A 25049-nucleotide genomic window follows, 5' to 3' on the forward strand; every position below is an offset into this window, starting at 1 on the left:
AGGAAAAAGATAGGTATTTAAAAAAAAGAAAAAAAGGATAGGGAAATGAATTTTGGGAGGACACTCCCTGGGATATGGACGTGCATGGAGAGTTTGGATCCTTGTGCTCGTGGCACTGCTTTCCTTTATCCTTGGGATCGCCGATGTCATAATGCCAGCACAGGAGCTAGGTGCGTTGTCTCGTCAACCAAGTGGACGGGGTACGTGGTGCCGTGTCGACCTGCTGTGCGGCCACGCAGCCGACCAGGAAGAGCGCGACCGAACTTGGAACGTTCAAGTGCACTGTACCATGGGTGCGCATGATCACGAGTCATGGGCGCCATACGGCTTCGCGGAGAAAAGAAAGAAATAAAGAGGTACAAAAGCTACAAACTCCACTTTAGCACTAAGCAGACAGTGTGTACTAGACTACCAGTGCGTGTATGCTCTTGATCCCACAATAAAAGGAAAAAAAATGCTGCATGGACCCGGATTTCAGGGCGTGGGGCGTACCTCTAAGTTTCTCGCTCGGCCCACGTTTAAAGTGGACCAGTTTAGAGAAGTGGCCTGGGTGGGTGGGTTTCGATCGCGCAGTTTCTGGAGCCCAGTTCATGACAGGCCAGCCCATCGAGTCTGAGGCCCGCGTACAGAAAACCACCTGCGCATCACGTGGCACGCGGCGCGCGTGAGGCCCGTGATGCGAGCCACAGCTTCCCGCAGGCAGAGGCGCAGAGCACGGATCAATGCCAGCATCCCGCGCTACGAGCGAGCGTGACACAACCCCGGGGGCGTCGAGCATGGCGTGACCGGGTTCCCCGCCGGCCGAGTGACCGACGGGTCCTTCGAACTGGGCGACGGAACGCGGCCATGGTTTCCAATTTCCTGCACGTTCCCGTGCGAAGTGCGATCACCCCGCGCCGCGGATTTGCGCCCTCGGTGGCATTTGGGTTGGGTGTGCTTGCCCCGCGGACGCCGTCGTGCGACCATGTTAGGCGTGGTGCTCTGGTTGGCCGTTGGCTGGCGCCTGCCAAAGCTGTTCGGTCGCGCGCCTCGAGTGACCGCGCGCGAGCGGCGGCGCTGGGCTAGTCCGGAGGAGCCTGCGCATTGGTGGTTGCCTGGGTTAGCTAGCCCGGGCTGCCCGGCGGCGCGAGCGGCGATGAAGGACGGCAGGCATGGCGGAAATGGTGGTTGACGGCGGCGGCGAGGAGTTTCCGTTCGTTTGCCCACGTGCGTCGTGTAGGCTTGTGGCACAGTTCAAACTTCAAATCCTCGATGTTTTGTAAACGAAACTGAAATGCAAAAACCCTCCGTATAACATAAATTCTGAAGCAACCTGCATCAGCTGTTATATCTGTTTCTGATCGATCTTACAGCGCTGTGCCGCCGCCGCCTTCTTTTTACCTGGCCAAACAAAAGCTGGGAAGCTTTAACGCCCGTCAGCTTCTGCCAATCATTGGAGTGATGAGTGAGTATGATGGCAGAGCAAGTACACATGCTGACAGGCACCACTGCTGCGCCAAGAAGCACGTTGCCAATCATTAGCAGAGTGATGAATAAAGACCGAGGACCATGATTCCATAGACATAGGAAGTAGGAGTAGCATACTAGCTAGCATCAGATAAAGTACCCCAAAGATACATATGTACTGGATGATTCCGCAACTGAGCAGCCGGGCAGCTGTTAAACCAAGAGGGATTACAGTACTAGCAGTTTACCAAAGTGAAGCCTGAATCGCTAACAATAACACAGATACTTTTCAGGCTATTAAGCCTCTCTCCCTCTTTTCTCAGTTGATGCAAACCTGCAATAATCAGTGAACTAAAAAATCTCACCATGTGCTATCCTATATCTGGCTAAGCTTGTCATGTAACCTAAACCGATTTAACTTTCCATAAGGGCATCACATCAAGTGCCTCCTATCTCCATGATGCGATCGGCTCTTTGGCAGAAAAAATAGGCTGGAATCTGGGTTGTGGCTACCTTGGCCAGCCTATTATCCTAGCTTCTCTTCTGCAAAAGAGAACACAAAGATATCAGGGAATTGTATCATCTGAATGATTGAACGGTCAGACATGAATGACTTCTCATGCGTCTACACAATAAACACACTATTGCTTCTGAACAACAATAAGCACTCATAGAAATATGAATTCTGTAATTTGTACTCTGCTGTCAAGAGGTGCAACAACACATTTAAGTGGGGGCAAACTTTGCACAATGATCAGCACAATGATTAGTTTCGCCAGAAAATACCAGTATCTCCCGTTTGAAATCCTACATACCAAGCGACCCCATCTTTCAAAAAAAAAAAAAAAGTGATCCCGAAACCAATTCAAGGCACTCGTTCCTTTCTGGAAATAAAGGATGTCTAGCCGAATTGAATCATCTCCTGATCATGCGTTAGTTGGTCTTCTCTGTTCTCTCAACGAATGAAAATTTCAAGCCATGCCGCCTCTCAATTCCAACACTAACCAACAATTATCGAACACGAATTGTGCAATAAACACCTGGTGACATGCTCTGCTAACGCAAAGCACGCGTTAAACCAAAACAAAGATCAGGACTCACCAACTAGAAGTCGCCGCCGGCCGTTGCGGCGGCGGCGGCGCCGTCGACACCGACGGAGGAGGTGACGGCGACGTCGACGAGGAGGCGCATACGCTCGATCTCGAGATCGCGCATCGCCTCGAGGCGGCGCTCCTCCAGCCGCGTGGCTTCCCTCTGCTTCGCCGCCTCCACCCGCTCGTACGTCCCGGCAAGCCTGTCCAGAGCCGCCGCCACTTCCGGGCCCACGCAGCTCCTCCCGCCGCCTTCGGGGTGCTCCCCCGAGGCGGCGCTCAACGGCGACAGCGACACCGCCGTCCTCGGGCGCTTCGGCACCGGCGGCCAGTCGCGGGGCAGAGGAGCCCCGCCGCTCGCCTTATGGTGGTGGTGGTCGTCGTCGTTCTCATCCTCCTCCTTGACCTTCGCCGTCGTCGTGGCGCCGGCGGGACGGTGCGCGAACCCGGGAGGAGCGGAGGGCGCGAGGTGCAGCAGCGCGCGGAGGCGGTCGAGCCACCCGGACACCGGCGGCGGCGGCGGCGGGCCCCCCTTGGGCCTGGCGCGCTCGGCCCTGAGGCGCTTCTTGAGGTAGTCGACGCGGTTCTTGCACTGGTCGACGGTGCGCGGCGCGCGGCCGTCGGCGGCGCGGCGGGAGGTGACGGCGGCGGCGCAGGCCCGCCAGTCGGCGGGGCGGAGCGCGCCGCCGCGGGCGCGGAGGTGGCGCGGGCCCCAGGCGTCGAGCAGCGCCGACGTCTCCCCGTCGCTCCACGGCTCGGGCGTCCACGCCGGCGGCGGTGGCAGCGGGCGGCGGCGCGTCGACGACATCGGGCGGGCGGGCGGGTCGACGGAGGGAGAGGCAGAGGCTGGCTCGAGAGGGAGGCGAGGCGGAGTCTGCCCGGGGTGGGTGCGGCCGTGAGGGGCGTGTGATGCTTGTGCTCCTGCCCGAGCCCGATCGATCGATCGGTCGGTGGCGTCGCGCCCCCGGCCCACCCTGGATTGTGTCATTGTGTGGTTACGTCGGACGCGTGTGTATATATATACGTGGGGTGCGTGGAATGGGGCGTGCATCCGCGGCACGGCACGGTGCGACGCGACGCAGGGTGTGGGTGAGTGGGGGGCTCGGGTGCGGCGCGGTCACGCTGGAGGCTTTGCTCGCTCGGTCGAACGAACGATCGGGCTGGGTCGGCTTCCGTTGGTTTTGGTGCCGTGTTGCGGTGCGGTCCCGTGCCCGTTCGCTCGGCTATGCCAGCGCGCGCGCGCGGCTGGAACGCTTGTCACCTTGGCCCGTGGGACGCGAGCCGTCACCGATCGCCGGGGCGCGTCACGGTGCCGGGGCGGGGTCTCGTTGTTGGTTGCGTCGCCGCTCGCCGGGGCGCGGCAGACGGGCGGAACCTTTTCCATTTCTAAAAGAACGGCATCGTTAAGTTAACTGGAAACCGTATATTACAACTAACGTTAATTGCTGTCGAGTACACCACGGTAAAGTAAACTACAGACACACCACTGAGCACTAAGCACAACCTAAATAGCCAAACTACTCTCAGTACACTACACACCATCCATCATGGTCATCTCACCTCATCTTCAGAGGCAGTACGTGTTAGTGCTACTCAAATTCCAGTACATGGGTTCCACTACGCGTTCTCCATCTTCCACTGCTGCTCCACCTTCACGGCGTCCAGCATGGCCCGCTGCGCCTCCATCTCCATCTTCAGGTTCCCGGCGCCGATCCTTGCCATCTCCACGCGCTCGTACACCTCCGCCAGCTTCGTCACCACCGCCCCCGGGCAGAACCCCGAGCTACTACTCCTCGCGGCCCCATTCCTCGGCCTCCTCGGGACCGTCCAGCTCGCCGCCAACCCAACGCTTCCGCCCACCTCCTGCTTGACGGCGGGCGCCGGAGCCCTGGTCGCGGCCGGGAAGCCCGGTGGCGGGCCGTCAGCGCTGGCCAGGAAAGGGTGGAGCTGGCGGAGGTGGGGCCACCTCGACGGCGGCTGCCTCGAGAGCTCCTCCTTGTACCGCTTCTTCAGGGTGCGGACGCGGGTCTGGCACTGGAGGCGGGTGCGGTTGAAGCGGCGCCCCGCGGCGGCGCGGTGAGCGTTCACGGCGCTGGCCGCGGCGCGCCAGTCATTGAGGAGGAGGTGGCGCGGGTGGCGGCGCAGGTGGGCCGGGCCCCACGCGTCGATGAGGGTGGACGTCTCGCCGTCGCTCCAGTTCCCGGAGGCTCTCTCCGGCGGTGGCTTGCGGCCGCAGCTGGGCATGCTTGCTGGGTGCGCGGAACTGAGCGGGAGGCTGGCTAGATGAGCAGGCCGGGCGGTTGCACTTGAACAAGCGGACTAGCCGCGTGTAATAACACGGTGGCTCTCCTCTTTCTTATAAGCTACAACCAGCTACGTACTCACAGTTACCACGGTAAATTTCGTGGGCAGAAGAGGAAAATATCATTTGTGGGTAGCTGAGCATTATCCTGCTGGTGGTACTTATCTTCTTCTTCTTCTCCTTCTTTTTTTGATACCGACTTCTCTTCGATTTGAGTGGGCAAGCAATTTCTTGTGGGCGAGGGTAAACGTTAGTTACTTTCTATACCCAACTAGCCATTGTGAGACAGCTATTGCAGATGGCCGGAATTACAAAATTCCGTGCTATGCGTGGCAGTTTATTACTAGGATAACTAACGATGTGTAAAAACAAGAGTGAATGAAATTGCACGGTCTATTTGCAACACAGCACTCTTCAGGGGATCGGTTGACCAGTTACCCAAGTAGTACTGGCAAATGAAAAAAGGGCAAGGCATATGCAAGAATATAACCTATGGTTTAATTTCAAGGGGGTTGCTACGGGGAAATTTTATAATTTTGTTCAAAATTTAACTGAAATCCTTATGTGATTCCCGGCCTGATCATAGCTTCAAGGTCCCAGCCCACTCACTTCAATTGGGCCGGGAATGAGCCCATCCAGACGAGAATAATATGATGCATGAACGCTGCCGATGGACTCCTAAGCCAATTTCACTGAGAAGACAAGAGACGGCCACACACCAATATGTTGTCCAACCAAAGCAATACTTATTTGCTATTAGAAACGCTGGCTTTGGCGCTATAAATCCTTATGACCTGAATGAACATGCTCAGAACTCAAGCCACAATTAAACATGCAATTCTGTAGGCGTCAGTCCGGGCGCATTGAATTATAAAGGGTTTATAACTAGCTAAAATTTGAAAGTCAAATCATCTTTGTGCTAAACCTGTTAGGGTAATACCCCGCTTTGAACTATAGCATCTAATTGATTGAATATTGTGATAATATACCATCACAAAGTTTATTTGTGCAGATTACTTTCAGAAGGCGAACTCCATGCATTTATTTCTTACAACCCCGCGGTGGGATGGACTGCATCCATCAGTTTGTAGCGTTTCTCTTGAACACCAGCAACACCCATTTGTATCTCAATTATTGTATGTAGAGGTATCTACATGAAAATATTTCCAGTCACAACAAAGAAAGGTTCCAATTATACTACAACATGTTGGCACAAGTTGCCTTACCTCAATATTTGGGACTTCCTCAAGTGGTTTGTCAGCAAAATATGCATAAAGTGCTCTTAACACGGCCTATACAGAAAATTTCTCTCAGGTATCCACAATAGCTTAGTACCAAAAGGATGTTCAGAAGAATGAAAAAGCTGGTCCTTACCTGGTGAGCTATGACTACAACTGGTGCACGCTGTCGTTCAAGCTCAATTATTACAGGTTCTAGTCTGGGCAGAGACGAATGTCAGGATTGAGTGGCAAGGAAGATAATAACAGTAACCGACTTATGTAAAGAGGCATGCAATAGTATCAAGTAGCCTTTCGGTCAAAAAGAAAAAATAGTATCAAGTAGCCCATATCAACCTTTGAATGACGTCAAGGTAGGATTCTCCTCTTGGATAACGATACCTCAGCTTGTCTTTTCGACGTGATCTGAAGGCACTCATGAAGTGAATAGAATGAGAGATCATACTGAATAATTGTAATAACAGATCATGTACAAGGTGTCACCTACCAAATTTAAAAACTACAGTACGAATGCTTGACTAAAATTCTCTTTAAGACGAGGGGGAAATTTTTGATATAAAATGGCATGGTGTCAGTGACTTCACATACTCATATTCTTCAGGTTTACTTTTCTTTATCTCATCATATGTCATCCCATCACAAACCCCAGCATTTATCTCATCAAGAGCACGCCATTGTATCTAGAAGACATGTGGGAAAACAAGTTAGTTTTTCTGAGAACAATCATTTGAAAACCTTTTTTATTAGCTACAGAAACTAACCTTTGGAAAACCAATGATCGGATGTGCTGTTAATATTGTCCTCTGGAGTGTGCTAGTCCATATCTGACTTGGTTGTTGCACATAAAATTAATAAATATTTTTTTCTTGTTATGATGAGAAGCAAATGGCATACTTACAGAGGCAGTCCTCTCAGACTTCAGTCGCTTCTCTACAAAGCTTGCAAGCTTTCTTGAATAAAGCTGGCCAGACTCACTGCACACCAATTATTCCATCACATGAATGCCAAAAACAGAAGACTGTAAACTAGTATACACGGAGAAATACCAATTTAGAATCCATGCGAGCATACGGCAACACGAATGGAGTTACTTTACCCATAATTATAACTACCTCTGTTTTGTGTCCCCTTCGATAAGTTCACAAGTATGCTAAGCCTACTAATACACCTACATCTACCACCAAGGTTTATACCTATTGTGAATCTTCTTAGTCTCTTTTATTTCTTCTTAGACCCTTTTTAATATAACGATGCGCAGCTCTCCTGTGCATTCGAGGAAAAGAAAATACATATCAATCTATCACAAGCCCTATTTACAGCACATATAACACAAAGTTCATCAATGATAATCTAACACAGTAAGATAACTAAAAATCGCAAAAACAAGGGTGAGGTGTCTATCCTGGAGTTAAACGTTCACAACTTCATTCCTATTTCGATGCAATGATACGCGGTTCTCTTGTGCGCTTGATGTAAAAAAGAGAGCAAAAACCACAGGTTAATTAGCAAGGAAGGATTTTGTTTTACTCAGATCTGATATTTCACTGTACATTGGTTTGCATGCTGACATACAACACTTACGGACATTTTAAACTTTATCATGGATTCTTCCGTACTGTGGCACCCAAATTAAAATCACAGCAAAGAGCTAAATAACAAAATTGCAGAACAAAGAAATAAAAGATACTAATGACAGAAATGCGAATCAAGAAACAACCTCAAAGAAGAGTCTCCACCGATTCTCCCTCTGACATTATCCATACTTTCGCCATGTCTCGTTAGCAGAATAGGACGAGGTGTCAGATGACAGTTTACCTGAGTTAGTTGAGAAAACACATATTACGATTTAACTTATATCTATTCGAACTTTGGAAGCGTTTTGATTTTCACCTCCAGGTTCAGCCAAGAAAGCAAAAAATCTCTTTTCACATTGTGAGGATTTTCTACCCATGTAATCTATTAGCAAGGAGGATTTTCTACGACTCAATTACCACATTGTGAAGATATGGAGCAGAGTGGAAATTTTGAAAAAAATACTCAGATAAACATACAGACAATCAGACAGACCCCAATAGATTAGATGTCTGTATCATTGAATCACTAAATAAGATGCGCATTACGATTTGACCTGCAAGTAGATCAGAGGGAACTACAGTTCTACCGAATGTCAAAGATATCCAGTAGCCTTAAGGTGCACATAAAAAAAAGATTGGACTTGGGTATGTACCAAGAAGAAAACAATCCGTCCAGGCAAGTAACCACTTATGTCATTAATCTGCATGAAAATCAAAGCAGGGTATGAGATCAGGAGTGTGTCACTAGTAGCTAGGCTGCAAGTTAATATTGCGTTAATCTTAGAAGGCCAAAGTAGGGTATGAGATCAGGAGCATGTCACTAGTATCTATGCTGCAAGTTAATTTTTTGCTTCATCTCAAAAGAGTACTTGTTTCTCTAGTCCATATACTCATGATAAACAAAAGGAGAATCAGGTCAAGATTGTGTAATTAATTGAGTATGCAGTAGCAATATCATGGGGAACAAAACTTTTGATGCTGCTTTTACATGTGTGACTTGACTATTCACACATACCTGTAGTTGGCCTCCCTTCCCACTAACCATGTCGATCATTTTTATGTAAGAGCCTTCTTCCACCGGTTCATATACCTGCGTTCAAGTTGTTTGCATATAACTATTCCACATTCTAGAAAAAAAATAGTGTTCCTATATAAAGGGCCAATTTTATTGCAATTGTAATTTCTTTTCACCCCGGATCTGCCATCACAAATTGCTTACTTCTTATATGCCATTTGGTTTCAATTTCTTACCATCCTATGCCATCCACGCACCTCCTTTACTATAGTCCATAAAAACATGTCCTAAATTAACAATCTACCCTCGTCTTCAAGCTCCAGCGAAACTCCTCTCATATCTCTCTGCATGCCATGGGCGCTGGTCTTCTGCGGTGATTGAACTGGCATCTTGGCCCAAATTCAGCTGGGGCTTCGAGATGCGATGAAACGGAAGCAACATGTATAATGAGTTGGGTTGGGTTTGTACGTGGGCTTTGAATTTTGGATAGGAACAGGAACATATCAGGGTCAGTGGCTCACAGATGAATTCAGGAAGAGAAGAAAGAAGACAAGGAATGGAGGAACAAGAAGGCTTGGGCAAACTCGTCTTTTCATACCTGTCATGCATTGACTGGACAAGAACGGTACGAAGGGCGATTTTGCAAACAGATGGCATACAGCGGATAAGCAATTTTTGATGACATATAAGGGTTTTAGGAAATTTGCAATGGCATAAGGGGGATTTTCTCTATAATATAATTCGGTAATTATGGACCTTTTCATAATAGGTCAATCGCTCTTTGAAATCCTGCACACCAGCTTCAAAATCTGTCCTGCAAGATAGAAGACGGTGATCGCATAAAGAAGTGCATCAATAGGATGAACATAGCAAGTAAATAAGTTATTTCTTACTGCTCTGCATAATCGGGACTTTGTTGAACTTTCAATCGTATATTTCTCTCGAGAACATCCTTGTCATTACATATCGTTTCCAAAAAGATGATCTGGAAAGTAAAGGGAAGGACCCATATGTTAAAGGGCAATAATAATACACCCCAAACAGTTACACAATGCACATACGTTGTGAACAATCTTATCAGAATATCTGGTTTATGCAACTTTAGAAGATTAATTTTATAAATGCTGTCACAAGGCAAACCAAATATTCTTCCAAAGGAGTACACTGAATCCATTTTAAAACATCAATGTCTCGCATCTTTCAACACATGAGGCAAATGGTCTAAATTTTACTCTTATGATTGTAGTCATCCACCCCTTCCCTAAACAAATTTAATTCTCAGATTACAGATCTTGAACATGTTCTTCCAACTCTCCCCACACTACCATATAACACTCAGAAGAAAGATCCATCAGTCTAGGTTCCAATGGGGTGGCAGTAACAGGAAGATGAGTAACTCAACAATGACATTTTGGAATCATCTCATATGCTCATATGCTCTTAATATGTAACAAAGCAAGAACTGGAAAGTTCTCTACTAAAAGCAGTTTGTGCACGGTAACTCTTGTTTACTGGGTTTGCTGGCAAGAGCAGTCTTTGAATGGTAACTCTCAGTTCATTACATTTTACTGGTAAATGAGAATGTTGATAGTTTTCATAATTCTAACATGGAAGATAACGACATGTTTGAAAATGCTCTGGAGTGGCTGATCCTATATATAGTGATCGGATGGAATAATTCTTTGCTTTTGAGCCAGACCAGACCAAAACACCAGGCGATGCAATTTTTCATAACTTCTAGTCCACATGCGTGCGTTACTAAGAAGCAACTGGGCATGAACTCTAATTTTCACACCCTAGTGACAAACGCATAGACCACCCAAAGATGTTTCCACTTTGTAACAGAGGGAAGGTGCTTGAGAGAATGCAAGTAAATGGATGAGTCTAGATAATATAATTCATTGTAAACAGCTGTGCAAATTTCTTAGCTTCTTCTGGAATGAATATACAAGAACAACCTATTTGAAGGTCACCCTTTTTCTATTTAAACAGCATTATTGGCACTTGGCAGGAGACAAACGATTCAAAAAGCCAAAAGGATATCCAAGATGTCCACACTGAATAAACTATACCTTACATTTTCCTTCAGCCATTTTCATCAGCATGTTTCTCCGTATTCTTGTGCTGTTTGTGGCATCAAAGATACCAACCTGTGGACCAGATAAAAAGTTAATAATTAGAAAACACTAACACAGTGTTACCTAACTAATGCCTTACCTGACCACCTTCCTGCATCCAGGATAGCATATCTTCCATTGCTAATGCTGCCACCTGAAAAAGCATGGGGCCAGATCTTAAATTAAAAAAGAAGAAGAATGCACGTATTTCATGAAAAGGCATACATGATGCTACCCCTGTTCTCAAATAGATCCTGTTTTAGGATGTGCGACACAGTTGGAACTAATTCATAACAAACGGCTATATTTTTCTTTATCATTTTTCAATACAGCGGCAGCAGTAGCAATTCACTGACCTCGTTGCGTGCCTCAACGCCCTCCCTGTTATCTCCACGAAAGAAATCAGCAGTCTGCTCAAAACAACTAGATCCTATTAGAAATTCTTCTTGGACAGGGATATATAGGACCATAATGAAACTGAAACTACAAACTATATATTTCATAAAAAAATAGGAAAAAATATCAAGAACTAAATACAAGCTTGAGAGTAATATTTCTGTGTGACTACTGTGAAAAAACACAAGGAGTAAAAAAAAAATTGTAAATACCTGATTGGTTCCATGCTTGAGCCGACGGTACTAAAAAAATAACAAACATGATTAGTGACATCATAGATATATGCAATTCTCTCCAAAATTAGGTTAAGATAAAGTTCACCTTTCCAACATTGAAGTGTTTTGTTTCATGACCTAACCATCGAAGATATCTTGTAAGTTTAGCTGCTGTAAAGGTCTTACCACGAGCTGGCAACCCAACCTAGAATGTCATCATATGATTACAACAGATGAACATAACAGCATGCGTACTTGAAGAAAAAGAAAGTGTGTCAATGAATTAACAGAAACCATGCACATAAAAAATTATATATTCTTGTAAAGCTGTGCCGTACAAATTTTTTATCGGTGGAGTACTTGAAGAAAACAAAAGGTAGCTGGGTACACAGTAAATTTAAATTCATGCGGATGAGTACAGATGGTGTGCAAACTACAGGCAGACCAGGATGCATCTTTCAAAGTGGAGCAGTCATATCAGTATATCACTTAGCACTTAGCAAGTTATTTTCTGTGGACTTTGGGTTGAACAAAAGATCTGCTGCAAGAGGTTATTATACCCTTAAAGAAAGTCAGATTTCTATAATTTGTACACAAATGATAATTCTGTGAAAACAAAAAATGTTCATGTAGCAGCAAGTTAAGTAATCTAGGCTAAGTGTGTTGTAACTACAAGGTAAATCAACATTTGTGAGTGTATGAAAATTACCAACACAATGGTCAACTTGCGGTCCTCTTTTGGGCCATACATCTGATCAGCTACTGCAGCTGCTGCAACAGCTCCTTCTGCTGCTGGCATATCCTGCTGGTGACAACTGTCAGAAGTTAAGATGACAAAAAATGAAGCAACAAGTTTTAACAAATTCAGAAGCTGTTACAAGGAATATAATAGGATGATAGGAACTCAGTCATCTCACATAATGTGACAGAATGTTATAGTGAAAGTGAAAGTGTGAAACAAAGAGAGGGTGGAAATGGAAATATTTAAATACTAAGGCAGAATCCCATGGTTGTTTCTAAATACGCAACACTTCAAGAGCTTCAACATTTTGCAACTTTAACTGAAAGTGTGACCATTGAAGCACAAGTAGGGATGCAAGCTTGGCTTTTTCTAGGTCATTGGGTTGACCCAAAACTCATACAATTGAACTAACCCGGATTTCAAAGCATGAAAAATGGGATGCTAATGGACTAAAGTAGTGACCTACAACTACCCATTGTGTAACCAACCGCATCCCTAAGCACAAGGTGTGTTTCCATGCATTTACTGTTGTTGAAGGTTTGAGGTAATTAAGGTGTGTACCCTCTGCACATGTTGAAGCAAGTAAGGGCATATTTGGTGATGTTGCCTGTCTTTCCCCAATTTTGTCAACAGGCAAGAAAGAATATGCTTTAAAGCATTCTTCCTTCCCTGGAACCAAACATATCCTAAGTAGTTATGAAGTTCCCCTTTGGTACTTATAGTTTAAGGCCTATAAGAACGCATCAAATAGCCCAATGACACTACAGAGATTATACTTGCTATAAACCCATGGAAAACATTAAAGATTTAGTAGTGATGTCAAGTGTATGTACAACCTTTGCTTCAGAATCCAACTTAAAGTTGCTCACTGAAAAGGTTTCCTTTGTTGGTCTTGCAAAGTTTGGTGAGCCAACACCTCTATCAACAAACATTGCCCTTTGTTCTTCCAGTGATGGTGCATGCCCTCCAGTTGCGCCCTGAAGCAAACAATTATGAAACAATTCCTGGTGAATTTATTATAACTGGTAAAGTATATATTCATAGGGCTATATATTCCAGATGGTAATGAAACGTTAAAAAAAGTACATGAATGACTATAGGTCCAAACCTTTTCAGTTTATATCAGTAAAAAAATGTTAAAAAATTCAGATATAGAAGGTAAAAACTCTACAGGAGAAGGAACTTGTACAGATAACAAATTTAAGCTGACAACAGATGCCAGAGAGAGGGAGTGGCTTATGTTTCAGTAAGTAAAGTTGGTGGCTTCATACCATAAATCCATGCACTTCAGGCTAATGAATTTGTTCGAATTAATCCAACCAAATTTTTATTTCAGAATGAACTGAAGATATAAATAAAGTAATTAACTTGCTTCATGCATGAACAAGTTATGATGACACTACTGGAGAAGTAACTTCGAAGCTGACAAAATTATCACATATTTCGGCCAAAAGTACAACTACTTTTTCTATAGTGGAACACCTAAATTACCACACTTCCATGATTTTAAGCTAACAATTAATCGAATATGAAACTGAAGTTATACCTTCATAGTGTTAATATAGTGATTCGGGGATGAATCGCCTTTAGTCGAGTTGTACAAAATGTCCTTTGTGGTATCATTGTTTGAGGAACTCCCAGTTTGCAATAATGAACGTGGATTTTCAGTCAAGTTAGCTGCATAAACAACACCTGAACCCATGTTTGGTGTTGGAACTACATACTTCTCTAAATCAAGCTCCAAACCAGAAGCGAAGCCATTCTGTTTGAATGAACAAGAGAAAATTGGCAGAACAGAAAAGGAAGCAGCATTTACTTCGAAATAGAAACATAGACATCAGCTTTGTGGGAAGAGTATTCTCGTGAAATTCAGGTTCTACCTGTGATATGCTTCATAATTTTTATAATATATTTTGATAAAAGATTTACAATCATACATCACCAGTAAATTCATCATGTCATTATATGTGTTGGAATAAATGTGTTTTCCTAGAACTTCCAAAAAAGGGGGCAAGTCCCACAACCAAGTCGCAAGCTGTCCAAAGCTATCTACAGCTCAAACAGCACCCTCGAAAGTATCAGACTGTTAAGTGCCAACCATTGGTTGGAACCCCATTCTAGGTACCTCGCTGTGAGCCTGTGGCCAGTGTCACTTGTCGAATAATTGTTTTTATCACCTATCTTGCAATGTTAAATTTCTATGCAGACCACTAAATGGCTATATGTCAATATGATTAGGTTCCTTATTCTCTACTTTCTCTAGAAATTGCCTACGTATATCCAAACATAAAAATAAAAACAGTGAAACAGACCTTGGCCCTGCCTTCTAACCCAGTGTTGATAGTAATATCATGGGCCCCTCGCACCATAGAAGGCAGAACATACTCCTGATGAGCCCTCCAACTAGCAGCCAGGTCAAATGGGGACAGCATTTCTGTCTCAACCTGAACCTTGCACTCAAGTACATCCTTCCCTTCATTGAGTTTAAACACAGCAGTCCTCATTTCAACTTCATTGCTCTGGCAACCTAGAGATCGGTTTGGTCCCTCCTCAACAATGCACTGAGAGCTATCATTTTTTTGCTTTAAAATAAACTTGAAATCCAGCGGTTCTAGTAAAACAGGAAAAATAGAAGGAAAAAAAAACTAGTTAGAATGCTAACAATGGAAACAAAATCCTAGAATATCAGTTTACAAATAACTAGTTTTAGTACTAAAAGCAAGCTTCGCATACTACATTGTTCACCTCAGAAACTAGGATTCACTAATTCATCCCAATAAGAAAAGTACCCCGGCCCAATTATTAAATTACCGGAGCATCCCAACTTTACAGCACGGATTGCGCTTTTCCTACCCTAAACCTCGTCATGGAAGAACCCAAACCCTTTGCGGCCCTGCTAAGCTATCAAACCCCCGCGATCAAATAACTCACGATGCTGCGAAGGGACGACGCAGCTGAGGTCCCACACGGCGGCGGCCGCCCGCTCCAACGGCAGCTGCAGAAAAATAAAAACGAAACGCGTCAAAAATCCGCTCCGCACACATATCTCGCGAGCTAGAGGCGATCCGGAGCTTACGGCCTTGCAGGGGTCCCACGAGCCGGCGACAGGATGGGAGCCGAAGAGGTGGGGGTCGAGGTCGAGCTCCGCGAGCCAGGGGCTCTCCAGCTTGACGGATACGAAGAGCTGGTCGGAGATTCCGCCGGAGCTCGCCATCGCCGGCGAGATGGGAGCCTTTGTGGGACTTGCAAGGTGCCGGAGCCCAGAAGGAAGCGTCGATGTCGTGGGCTCGCGGATGTGGAGTGGGGCCGACACGGGAGCACGATCCTCTGAGTACTGTACAGAGAATATACTTCCAGAGTCACAGCAAGTGGGGCCGACAACATGCGTGGCCCGCAGGTCAGTCATTAATACGGTGATAACGACAGTAAACGCAGGCCCGAAGCGCCGGGAAGTTGGTGCGCCGTGCGCGGACGGTGACGGTGCGGGATCGTCTCGCTGACTCGCTGGCACGTGGGTCCGGATGAGGTGGCGAGCTGTCCCCGATCCCCCGTCTCCCTCCACGAATCCTAGTGAGAAAAACTGCGGGGAAGCAGTAAACGACGGCGACCGGCGGCTGCACGTCGCCGCGGCGAGATGACCAATTTGGACCGGCCCGCCGGTTGTTTCTGCCGCGAATTCGCGTCTCATCGCGACTGGGATTCACCCAAGCCTGTGCGATACAGGTACTTGTGGAGCAGTTGCAGGATAGCAGTATATCTTGCCCTTATTCATGTGTGACTGCAGATTTAGCCAGCGATTACTCATTTCTCATGCCTGCTTCGTTTTGTCTTGCCTCGCGCATTTGTCTTGGATGGTTCTGTACTCGATCATATGTTGGTCGATTAATTGTTTTGGAGAGCGCATCATAGTAAATGAGTGAATGTTGGTAGAAATTTAGTTCGAATGTGTGTGTCCATAACTTCATATGTAAGATGCGCTAAGAATTTTCGGAGCCCCAACATGGATCCAAGTGACCAACAACTGATGCCTAATAAATTAAGCTTTATAAAATGCAGCATTATCCTCAAGATTTAGTGGACTCCACTTGGAGCCAACCTCGGCAAAACTTAGTAATCTATGTGTGATCTCATCGTCTCAATTTTTATTGAACGCATGTGAACTCAGATCACTCTGACTTGCTTGCATAAGCCTTTAGTTCTTGAAATGCTTTCCGGCATCCTTCATCGAAGCCACCTGCAAGCTGCAGATTTGTTTTTGGCTCAGGCCGTTAATTAGTTTACGCAAATGCCAATGCCATTGCAAAGTAATTTGTAGTTTGGAATAAGTTACCTGATGTATGCGGAAGGCAAAGCGGACACCTTGCAGAAGGAGCTCTTCATCATTTGCAAATGGATCTGACTTCAGTGTGTTCACAATGCGGTTCATGTACTCTTTTGCAAGCTTCAAGGAAGCCATCTTTAGCTGTTTAATGCAGGATGGGCATGCACATGTGTCATATGTCTATTAACGGGACTCAAGACTTTGTGCAATCAAGCGTCTCTTCTTTATTGCAAGCTGTGACAAAAACATACTGTGAACAATGTTGCCAGTTTGCGAATACGTACTTGGTTTATGATTCCGGAGTCAAGCATCCATTCCCATGGGATCTTCAGATCCCTGTATCTTCCACTTGCACTGTCCCTTACTCGTTCAGTGTTATGAATACCTTGTTCAATTCTACAACAAGGGAAATCACAATTTGGTGAATGCTGATTCCTTGATTTAGTGATGCTGCAGAAGCAGGATCAAAACAAAGTAGGGATGTAACAATTTCTACTCTGTTAAACACATTCCACTTATCTACTCACTTATCCTGCAGAGCCTGCATGCGCTTGAGAGCCATAGGTGTAGCCACTCTCCTGTCATCATGGAAGGATGATGCTTCTGATTCTAGGTTCTTCAGATCTCGAAAGGTGAATGCTGCTTCTCTCATGGCATCTGCTTTCTTCTCAGGCCAGTTAGGAAAGTGTTTGAGCACTGCTCTTTCATCCACAAGGTATGACAATTCCCCATCAAGCCACTTCACAAACTCTTCAACATCAGCTATCTCTCTGTATGCGGCATTCTGAACTTCACTTGCGAGGAAGTTCACAAAGTTGCCCTGATTTTCTACATCTGATTTAATCTGTTGGAATGGAAATTATAACGGGGTGTTTAGGTTTAGTTCTGAAAAGAGTTTGATAGGGAAAATCACCGCCACTACCAACACTAACAAATAAGTGATGGTTTGGACAGACATGGTAACCCATAAAGGGGATTTGACTATTACTTTCTATTGTAAAATATTTATAAAACCTGGTAAAACTAACTATCGTGTAAATGTTTTTCTAGACAAACATACACATATCATAACCTAAATAATTATTAAGATACTGTAGCAAAGTCTAAAAGGTTCGACTGCACACACTTCAAATTTGTTTCAAAATGTTTCCTTTCTACTTAAGGCCCTATGAAGAATACTAAAGCATGACTTAAATTCTACACCCAACTGTACAAACCATTATCCACCATTACATATTTTACTAGTAGTAGTTCGACTAAAGAGATGTGAACTATTATCAACTCTAGTTTAGCAACACAAAAATTGGTGAAGTTTTTTTTGAATGTTATTAGAGTTCTTTTTTAAATCAAATATACATATTTGTAAATGGAGAAATTTTTAGCTTAAAAACTCTCTGAAAACTACCTATTAGCTACCAAGATAGGCCCAGGCAGGGGTATCAGTAATTTATCTCTGAATCAACAGCTGAAATGGTTGTGCCCAAGCCTCTATCCATGGTGATACGTCGTTCTGAATCAAACCAAACAAAATCTTGGCTGCTCTCAAAGTAGCACATGGATGGAGAGAGAATATATGATATATATGATATATTCTGATGAGTAACATGTTATGCAAGAAACAGATTTGACTTTAGATATTCAGAAATTAATTTCTTGGCAGCAATCCTTCTCCAACGTCTCTAATCCAGTAAAGAACTGATAGCTAATGCCTTGGAAGTGGGAAGAAACATTATCCAAACCACTTCTTGCAAACTTTTATTTTAAAAAGAATAAAAGGACAAAGGGGGCATCAGTAGATAAGTAGAAGAATATGTTATACATCGATATGCTTGAAAATGAGATAGAAAATATATGTACTTACAGCTAAAACATAAGCTGATCTGTTCTCAATCTCTCCAATCATCTCCCTGCTGTTAGTTGCTGCTGGAATTCCCACGGATCCAGACTTTGCGTCGTTTTTGCCTTCACGGCGTACTAACGATCGGTACAACTCGACTACCTCTGGCACCCTTTGTATTGCCTTTGGGCTTCTCTGCAACTTGGAAGGTAGTGGAGGTGGTGGAGGAGGAGGAGGGGCCATGCATCCTTCCTTGCTCACATTGGTCTTTGGTTGGATGCATGTCGGACTGGGTGGTGGATTTGGAACTCTTGGTGCCCTCGATCTCACTAGCGTTGCCCTCGAGAATTGCTGCCTGCCGTGGCACAATGAGCTGTTGAGATCTACAGCTTCTTTTGCATCATCGTTACTCTGGACAAACTGCTTTTCCTTGGAGTAGCTGATGCTGGTTGCAGAATTCTCCAGCTTCTTCCATAGCATCCTCTTATCAGTGTCCTGCCCTTCAAGAGAGGAGACCTGACCTTTTAATCGGCTCACTTGGTGTCTTAGTTGCTTGTTCTCCTCTTCCAGAGCACGGTTCCTCTCGATCAGGCCATGGAGCTTGCTTCTCAGAAGCGCAACACATGCATCGCCCTCCCTCATCATCTCTTCCTCATCAGAGAAGATGAGGTTACAGTATGGTGGTATTGGATCCTCTCAATATATATGTGTCCTACCTCCTCATTCATATAGTGGTAGCATTAAAGGCGATGTTTTATAAGTGAGGTGCTGTATCACTGGCTAGAGAAACTTACAAATGTGTAAGCAAGAATGGGTGGAGCATTGAGTTTGGTGGGAGCTGTTGCTGGGCTAATTACTTGTCCTTAAAGTGATCGCTATGGGGTAGCTGACTTGTCTGTGGAACTTCACTAAAGTAAAATGCCGTCATTACTTGCATTATTTTCTCACTTTTTTCTGTGTGCCGTTTGGATCATTTGAATTGAATCACCCTGGTTTGATTCCTGTTCACTTAGCAGGTGCTTTTGAGATATTAGATTTAGCTGTTGGAGTGCTATGCTGCTCTAGCAAAGAGAAAAACTAGTTTGGTATCTCCTTACTTCTTGTTTTTCTTTGTTTTCTAGTCTTTATTCTTTATCGGAAATTATGTTGCTTTCTTGATTCCAATGGTTGATTTATTCTGACTGCAAAGCTTGATTGTAAGCTTTCTTCTGTCTAAAGTTGTGTAAAAGGAGTTCGATGGAGCTCCTTTACCAGCCATAGCTGGGGACAAATTTTGCTAACAATAGGCAAGTAAACGTTTTAAATTATAGGAAGAAAAAGAAATAAAGGGAAAGCCGGCCAAAACAGAGAATAAAATGGAAATAAATTCAGGATGTGTTTACCTTCTAGACGCATGAATATGATCCATTCCTTCAGGTACTTGGTTACACACATTGTAGAAGTAATTTTTATTAATTTCTGAACTATAGTATTTATTGCAGTTACAGCAAGCCTTGCAGAAATAATCCTTGTGATTTCTGAAGATTCATCGCTTTGAGGGAAAAATGATGATTCAAACAGAGATTTTCATTTGGTACCAGAAGAAAGGTAAGCATATGCCCATGTCACTCTCAATGGGTTTACCGTTTATGGGGGAAATGGCTACATGGATTGGTGTCCCTACATATTAAGGTTCTGAAACTGTTGCCAGAGGTGGCAACACGGAAAGCAGTACAGCGTAAACAGAGATGACAGCAAGAAGTTTCCCTCTGTAACATGGTGCACAGGTTCTAATTAAAGTTCCCTGATGCGTCGGAAATTGCTGACATATTGAAGGAGTTCGTGGATCCGGAGACGTTTGGATACCAGGGGCTAAACTTTAGCCCTGTCATATCGGATATTCGGATGCTAATTAGGAGGATTAAATATGAGCTAATTACAAAACTAATAGCAGAACCCCTAGGCTAAATCGCGAGACGAATCTATTAATCCTAATTAATTCATCATTAACGAATGGTTACTGTAGCACCGCATTATCAAATTATGGACTAATTAGGCTTAATAGATTCGTCTCGCGATTTAGCCTTGAGGTTGTGCAATTAGTTTTGTAATTAATCTATGTTTAATACTCCTAATTAGTGTCCAAACATCCGATGTGATAGGGGCTAAAATTTAGCCCCAGTCTCTCAGTCTCGGATCCCACATTTAGATCGCGCACACGCATATATATCAATATATGACACCCAACATGAGCAATTGGATAAGCATTTACCAACCAGCAATTTTTTTCCTTCGGAATTGATTGACAAAACTGCCAGATATTTGATGTATGGTGCATGAACCATGAAAGATGCTTCCTCATGATCTGTGTATGGCACCTGAATGCATCTGCCACTGTGTTTAAAGATTTATCGGCAGTCTCACACATAAATGTGAGGAACTATATAAGGGGATGTTTGGGAGGAGGGGGTTAAATTTTAGCCCCCGTCACATCGAATGTTTGGACACTAATTAGGAGTATTAAATCTAGACTAATTACAAAACTAATTACACAACCTCTAGGCTAAATCGTGAGACGAATCTATTAAGCCTAATTAGTCCATGATTTGACAATGTGATGCTACAGTAACCATTCACTAGTGATGGATTAATTAGGCTTAATAGATTCGTCTCGCGATTTAGCCTAGGGGTTCTGCAATTAGTTTTGTAATTAGCTTATGTTTAGTCCTTCTAATTAGTATCCGAACATCCGATGTGACAGGACTAAAATTTAGCCCCTGGTATCCAAACGCCCCCTAAATCGTCTATTTGCAGATAATGAAGCTGTACCAGGGAGTGATCATTGCAGTTTACAATCATTCTCAGTCATCTGCATTAAAGTTCCGCAGATCGATGAGAAGATGCATAGCCGGAATCTGAGTTAGTGTCTCCAGTGTTTCTGCTACGAATTCCGACAAACATGTGGCTATTCGTACGCTGTTCATCATCTACAACTCATTTCAAAACCAACGTTGATAATATGAGCACATCTCGTCGTGTTTTGCAGACACAAATGGAGGACACTCATCACGATCCGGAGTTGATTCAGATTTCAGGCGGCCTTCAAGCCGCCAAACATCCAGTACAATGAGGCACCCCACTTTTTCTTCCTTGATCAAACTTTTCACCGGAACATCATTGCGTCAGTGAAGGCAACCTCACACTTGCCACGGTGAAAAGTGGGTTTCACTCCGGCCATTGCCGTCGCCGCGCTGCACCCAGGACGGCACCGTCCGTGTAGGGAAAAAAAAATCCGGGCAACGTGCGCGTCGGCATCAGCCTTTTCTGGTGTGGAACTTTTGGGCGGTGCTTGATCCGACGTTTTGCACTGGACTTTCGTTGTCAGTCGTACACAAGAATGGAGCCGATTTCGTCGCTGGAGCTGACGCCCTTGTTGAATGGCAAGATCACCCCGGGCCTCCATCTTCGTTTGGTGAGTGATCCCATCACAATGTTAGATCAGGAATAGCATCACATTTAGACCAGAGGGCTGAGAACAGTTCCAGTCTTTCACCCGGGACTGCCAAACTGTTTACCATGTTTTCCACAGGCTGGTAAACTGGTAGCCCGTATTTCGTAGGACAGTAGAAGTGAAGGAAAAATAGTTTGTTGGAGCCACTTGCTTCACCAACAGACACACCAGCGTTGAATGTTAAATGGAGGCTACACCGGCGTAGCCGGAATCCAAAGAAACCCCGGGGTTGGCCAGGTACAACGTGCTAAGCAATACCTATTCCTCCCCAGGCCTGCACCTAACTTGCCGTTCTTCGATTCCAAGTTACTGTTGTCACCCAGAGGTTTCCCTTTTCTGCACCAGCAGTTCCACATGCCATCAGAAAAACCGATCTTGTTGCCTTGCCGACATTCGCACGGTATGCAATCCGGAAGTTTCAGTTCAGCGCTGGTCTGAGAGACTGAGAGGTCAGACAGTGAGACACAGGATTTCAGGGCCATCTGCAGTCGAGTGAAGATGTCCCGATTCTTCCGATGTCCAACTGAAACCGTGGCTTGTGAATCAAGAGGGAGAGTACTGTGGCCGTAGGCGTGCGCGTCGCGCCAGGACGCTGGACGCAGGTCTAACTGGAGTTTGGTGTTGCTGGTCTGCTCTTAATGGAACAGAGGCGAGTTTGGTGGCCTCCCCCGCCGCTGGTCCTGGCGATAGGAAAAGGGGGAGGCAATATGCCGCCGTCCGTCGCGCTCGCCGAGCTGGACCGGCCGTCCACGGGGCTTCGCCCACACGCACGGCCGACGTGGGAAAGACAGCGACCCCGCGCGGGCGGGCACTGCTGCGTCGCCCTCCAGGCTTCCAGAGTTCCAGTCCTCCCCGCCGCCACGGCCAGTGTGGCGTGGCCATTGGCCACCGACACCTGCGCTGCGCCCCAGGTTCTCTCAGGCCTCAACGTACATGCAGCCTGTTCGCTTCAGCTTATTCAGCCGGCTTATCAGCCACCAAACAGTATTTTCCTCTCACAACAAATCAGCCGTTTCAGCTTTTCAGCCGGCTTATAAGCTGAAGCGAACAGACCCATGGTACGTGGTGCGAATTGTGATGATATGTGATCCATCTGGCGCTGCGATTTCCAGAAAGAAATTGTATGTGCGGAATGCTTCGGAGGAGTTCGGTTGAGCCTGCAGAGCCTTCAGCCATTTGGGCGGCTTCCCCACACTTTCATCGCGTGGCCCATTTGGTAAAGCCTCACAAGGTTGTGGGCTGACTGGCCCTAAGCTTTCAAGTGGCCTTGTCAGACACGGCCTGACTTTTCTTTCCAACCAAAAGAAAGGTCGTTGGACCGGATTTCAGTCAGTTTCGGACCAGCTGTTAAGGTTACAGGTCCATCATTGTCAGGCCGGGCCGCGCTTGAGCCTGCCGAATGTTGACATGAAAAATGACGAATGAGATTAGCGCGATGGTGGGTTGCAAAGTTAAAATTCTTAGGTATGTTTAGCAGAATTCTACCTCAGGAAAATTTACTCCACTTCACAAACTCTAAAAAGAATTGCAGCCAAACGTGTCTAGCTCCACTAATTCCGGCTCTAAGAAAAAAGGTGGAGCAGGGGATCAGATCCACATTTTTTGTGGAGTATCTCAAGAGGTGCTCCAAAACCCCCTTTTCAGACCTCCTGGTGGAGTTAGTGGGTATTTACCCACCGTTGCCACCCATTACGCACATACCGTTTCGATTCACGAAAATAAAAACTCCCGTTCGGCCCCCCATCCCGTCGCCCCCTTCTCTTCCTGTCGCTAGACCACCACCGCTGCCTAAATTGGGCGCCGTCGGCCCAATCTCCGGGGTAAATGGATGGATGGCTCCTGGATTGAACCTCCGCGAGGCAAGCTCCACCCGACGGTGGCGAGCTCAAGCCTCGGCGCGTGCAGCAGCGCCCCTCGCGCACCATGGCCGCCCCGCGGGTCTAGGCTGCACCATTGCCGGCAGCCTGGACACTCCACCGAATGAAGCCGACCGCTACCGCACCTTCGAGATGCCGAGCTGAGCATCATCCACCAGGCGACGCCGACGGGTTGCTTCCGAATCGCTGCCACCCGTGCGCCGTCGCCGGCCTTGTTGTGCCGATTCACTGCCCAAGGTCGCCGCTGGAGCTAACCAGCACCGCCAGGAGCTTCACGAGGTCGAGTAGAGCGCAGCCAGTCTGCTCCCTCGCTCGTCCGTCCTCCGGAGCTCGGCCCAACGGCGGGCGGCGAGCTGCTGTTGTATGTGCGATTGGGTGAGATGCAACAACGCTAGTTGGTGAAATTAGAGTAGCAGCTGGTTGCTTGACGATTGAAGCTGAGGGAGAGCTACGTGCTTGTGCTGGACGGATTCAGGGGAGAGGAGTGGCATCAGGGGAGAGGAGTGGCATGGGGGACATGCTTCAGTGGATTTGATTTGAAGGGGTTGGTAAATTTCTTGCTTACTGAGATGAACAGATCGAGGAAAGAGTTGGACATTGGTGCGTTGACGAGAGGAAATTGGAACTTGGGATGCCGGCATGCTTTCGGATACTTGTACGAGCAGCGTCATGATTTCGAGGACGATGTTGAGCAGCTCTTCGACGACGCCCTCGCCGTGGCTGCTCATGGTGCGGAAGGGAAAAGAGAGGAGAGAGGAAGAGGTGAGGAGAAAAGAGAAGACAATGACACCTGGACCCATTCACAGGGGGTAAAATAGACTATTCATAACAAGTTCCTATGTTTTTGGAACTGGAACACTGCAATCAACCAAAACACGTATATAAGGTCCATGATTTTCTGAAGTTGGTAGAGTGAAGGTGATTTTTGTGATGTGGGTGCACCCACTTAACCATCTTCTATAGGAGGAGCCCCGGTCTGTCGCAGTCCCCAGCATCGTCATCTGATAATCAGGTACCTGAAGAAATTGACTGGAGGGGTTCGACAATGAGATGAAAAGGTACCTGACGTCTCTTTGGAGGGAATTCTCACTGCACTGAAAGTGCACATCAGAAATTGATTCGCCAGAATGCCAGGTCCGTGTCTCCTCTTGTAGGCTCTCATGCAGGGACTATGCTGGTGGGTGAATCCCAAGAGTTCTGAAGCATGATGGAGTCCGAAAGTCCTAGGATACTGATTCCGTGTCAGTATCACAGTTTGTGCAACGGCTGGCTGCCGGCCTGATGCAAACTGTGTCGCAGACTTCCCCGGTTCCACCCGCCACCGATCTAGATCCGAGCTGGCAAGAACAATCTATGGTCGCCTGGTTTACGTCTGACGAGCGCCGCCC

At 46.0% G+C, this 25049-nt stretch overlaps 4 protein-coding genes across 6 annotated transcripts; all 4 read right to left on the reverse strand.

The window, feature by feature from the left end:
* Positions 1–1563: 1563 nt before the first annotated feature.
* Positions 1564–3345, reverse strand: LOC117835751 (trihelix transcription factor ENAP2). The gene is made up of 2 exons (XM_034715078.2): positions 2548–3345; positions 1564–1989 (listed from the first exon to the last, which is right to left on the reverse strand). Exon 1 carries the CDS (start codon positions 3343–3345, stop codon positions 2551–2553), a length of 795 nt encoding a protein of 264 aa, XP_034570969.2. The 3' UTR covers positions 1564–1989; positions 2548–2550.
* Positions 3346–3940: 595 nt separating this feature from the next.
* LOC117835752 (uncharacterized) lies at positions 3941–5538 on the reverse strand. The gene has a single exon (XM_034715079.2). The coding sequence runs from the start codon at positions 4779–4781 to the stop codon at positions 4155–4157; it is 627 nt and encodes a 208-aa protein (XP_034570970.1). The 5' UTR covers positions 4782–5538; the 3' UTR covers positions 3941–4154.
* Positions 5539–5665: 127 nt separating this feature from the next.
* LOC117837734 (6-phosphofructo-2-kinase/fructose-2,6-bisphosphatase) lies at positions 5666–15557 on the reverse strand. 3 transcript variants are annotated; one of them, XM_034717484.2, is made up of 23 exons: positions 15213–15557; positions 15068–15131; positions 14449–14747; positions 13683–13898; positions 12973–13113; positions 12104–12199; positions 11501–11599; positions 11392–11421; positions 11140–11193; positions 10884–10937; positions 10739–10816; positions 9560–9651; positions 9423–9480; positions 8667–8741; positions 8305–8352; positions 7795–7892; positions 6976–7051; positions 6839–6901; positions 6666–6757; positions 6414–6482; positions 6214–6277; positions 6066–6131; positions 5666–5989 (listed from the first exon to the last, which is right to left on the reverse strand). In XM_034717484.2, exons 1-23 carry the CDS (start codon positions 15540–15542, stop codon positions 5888–5890), a joined length of 2364 nt encoding a protein of 787 aa, XP_034573375.2. In that variant the 5' UTR covers positions 15543–15557; the 3' UTR covers positions 5666–5887. The 3 variants fall into 3 exon arrangements, with proteins under 3 accessions (XP_034573375.2, XP_034573376.1, XP_034573377.1); XM_034717485.2 differs by having other exon boundaries at positions 12104–12196; positions 15213–15460; XM_034717486.2 differs by lacking the exon at positions 13683–13898 and having other exon boundaries at positions 15213–15462.
* Positions 15558–16042: 485 nt separating this feature from the next.
* On the reverse strand, positions 16043–19112 carry LOC117837735 (INCREASED PETAL GROWTH ANISOTROPY 1-like protein 1). The gene is made up of 5 exons (XM_034717487.2): positions 18319–19112; positions 16985–17301; positions 16742–16853; positions 16467–16598; positions 16043–16377 (listed from the first exon to the last, which is right to left on the reverse strand). The coding sequence occupies exons 1-5, from the start codon at positions 18937–18939 to the stop codon at positions 16303–16305; spliced, it is 1257 nt and encodes a 418-aa protein (XP_034573378.1). The 5' UTR covers positions 18940–19112; the 3' UTR covers positions 16043–16302.
* Positions 19113–25049: the final 5937 nt, after the last annotated feature.

This window comes from Setaria viridis, chromosome 9, assembly GCF_005286985.2.
Source record: "Setaria viridis chromosome 9, Setaria_viridis_v4.0, whole genome shotgun sequence".
NCBI classification, from domain to species: Eukaryota; Viridiplantae; Streptophyta; class Magnoliopsida; order Poales; family Poaceae; genus Setaria; species Setaria viridis.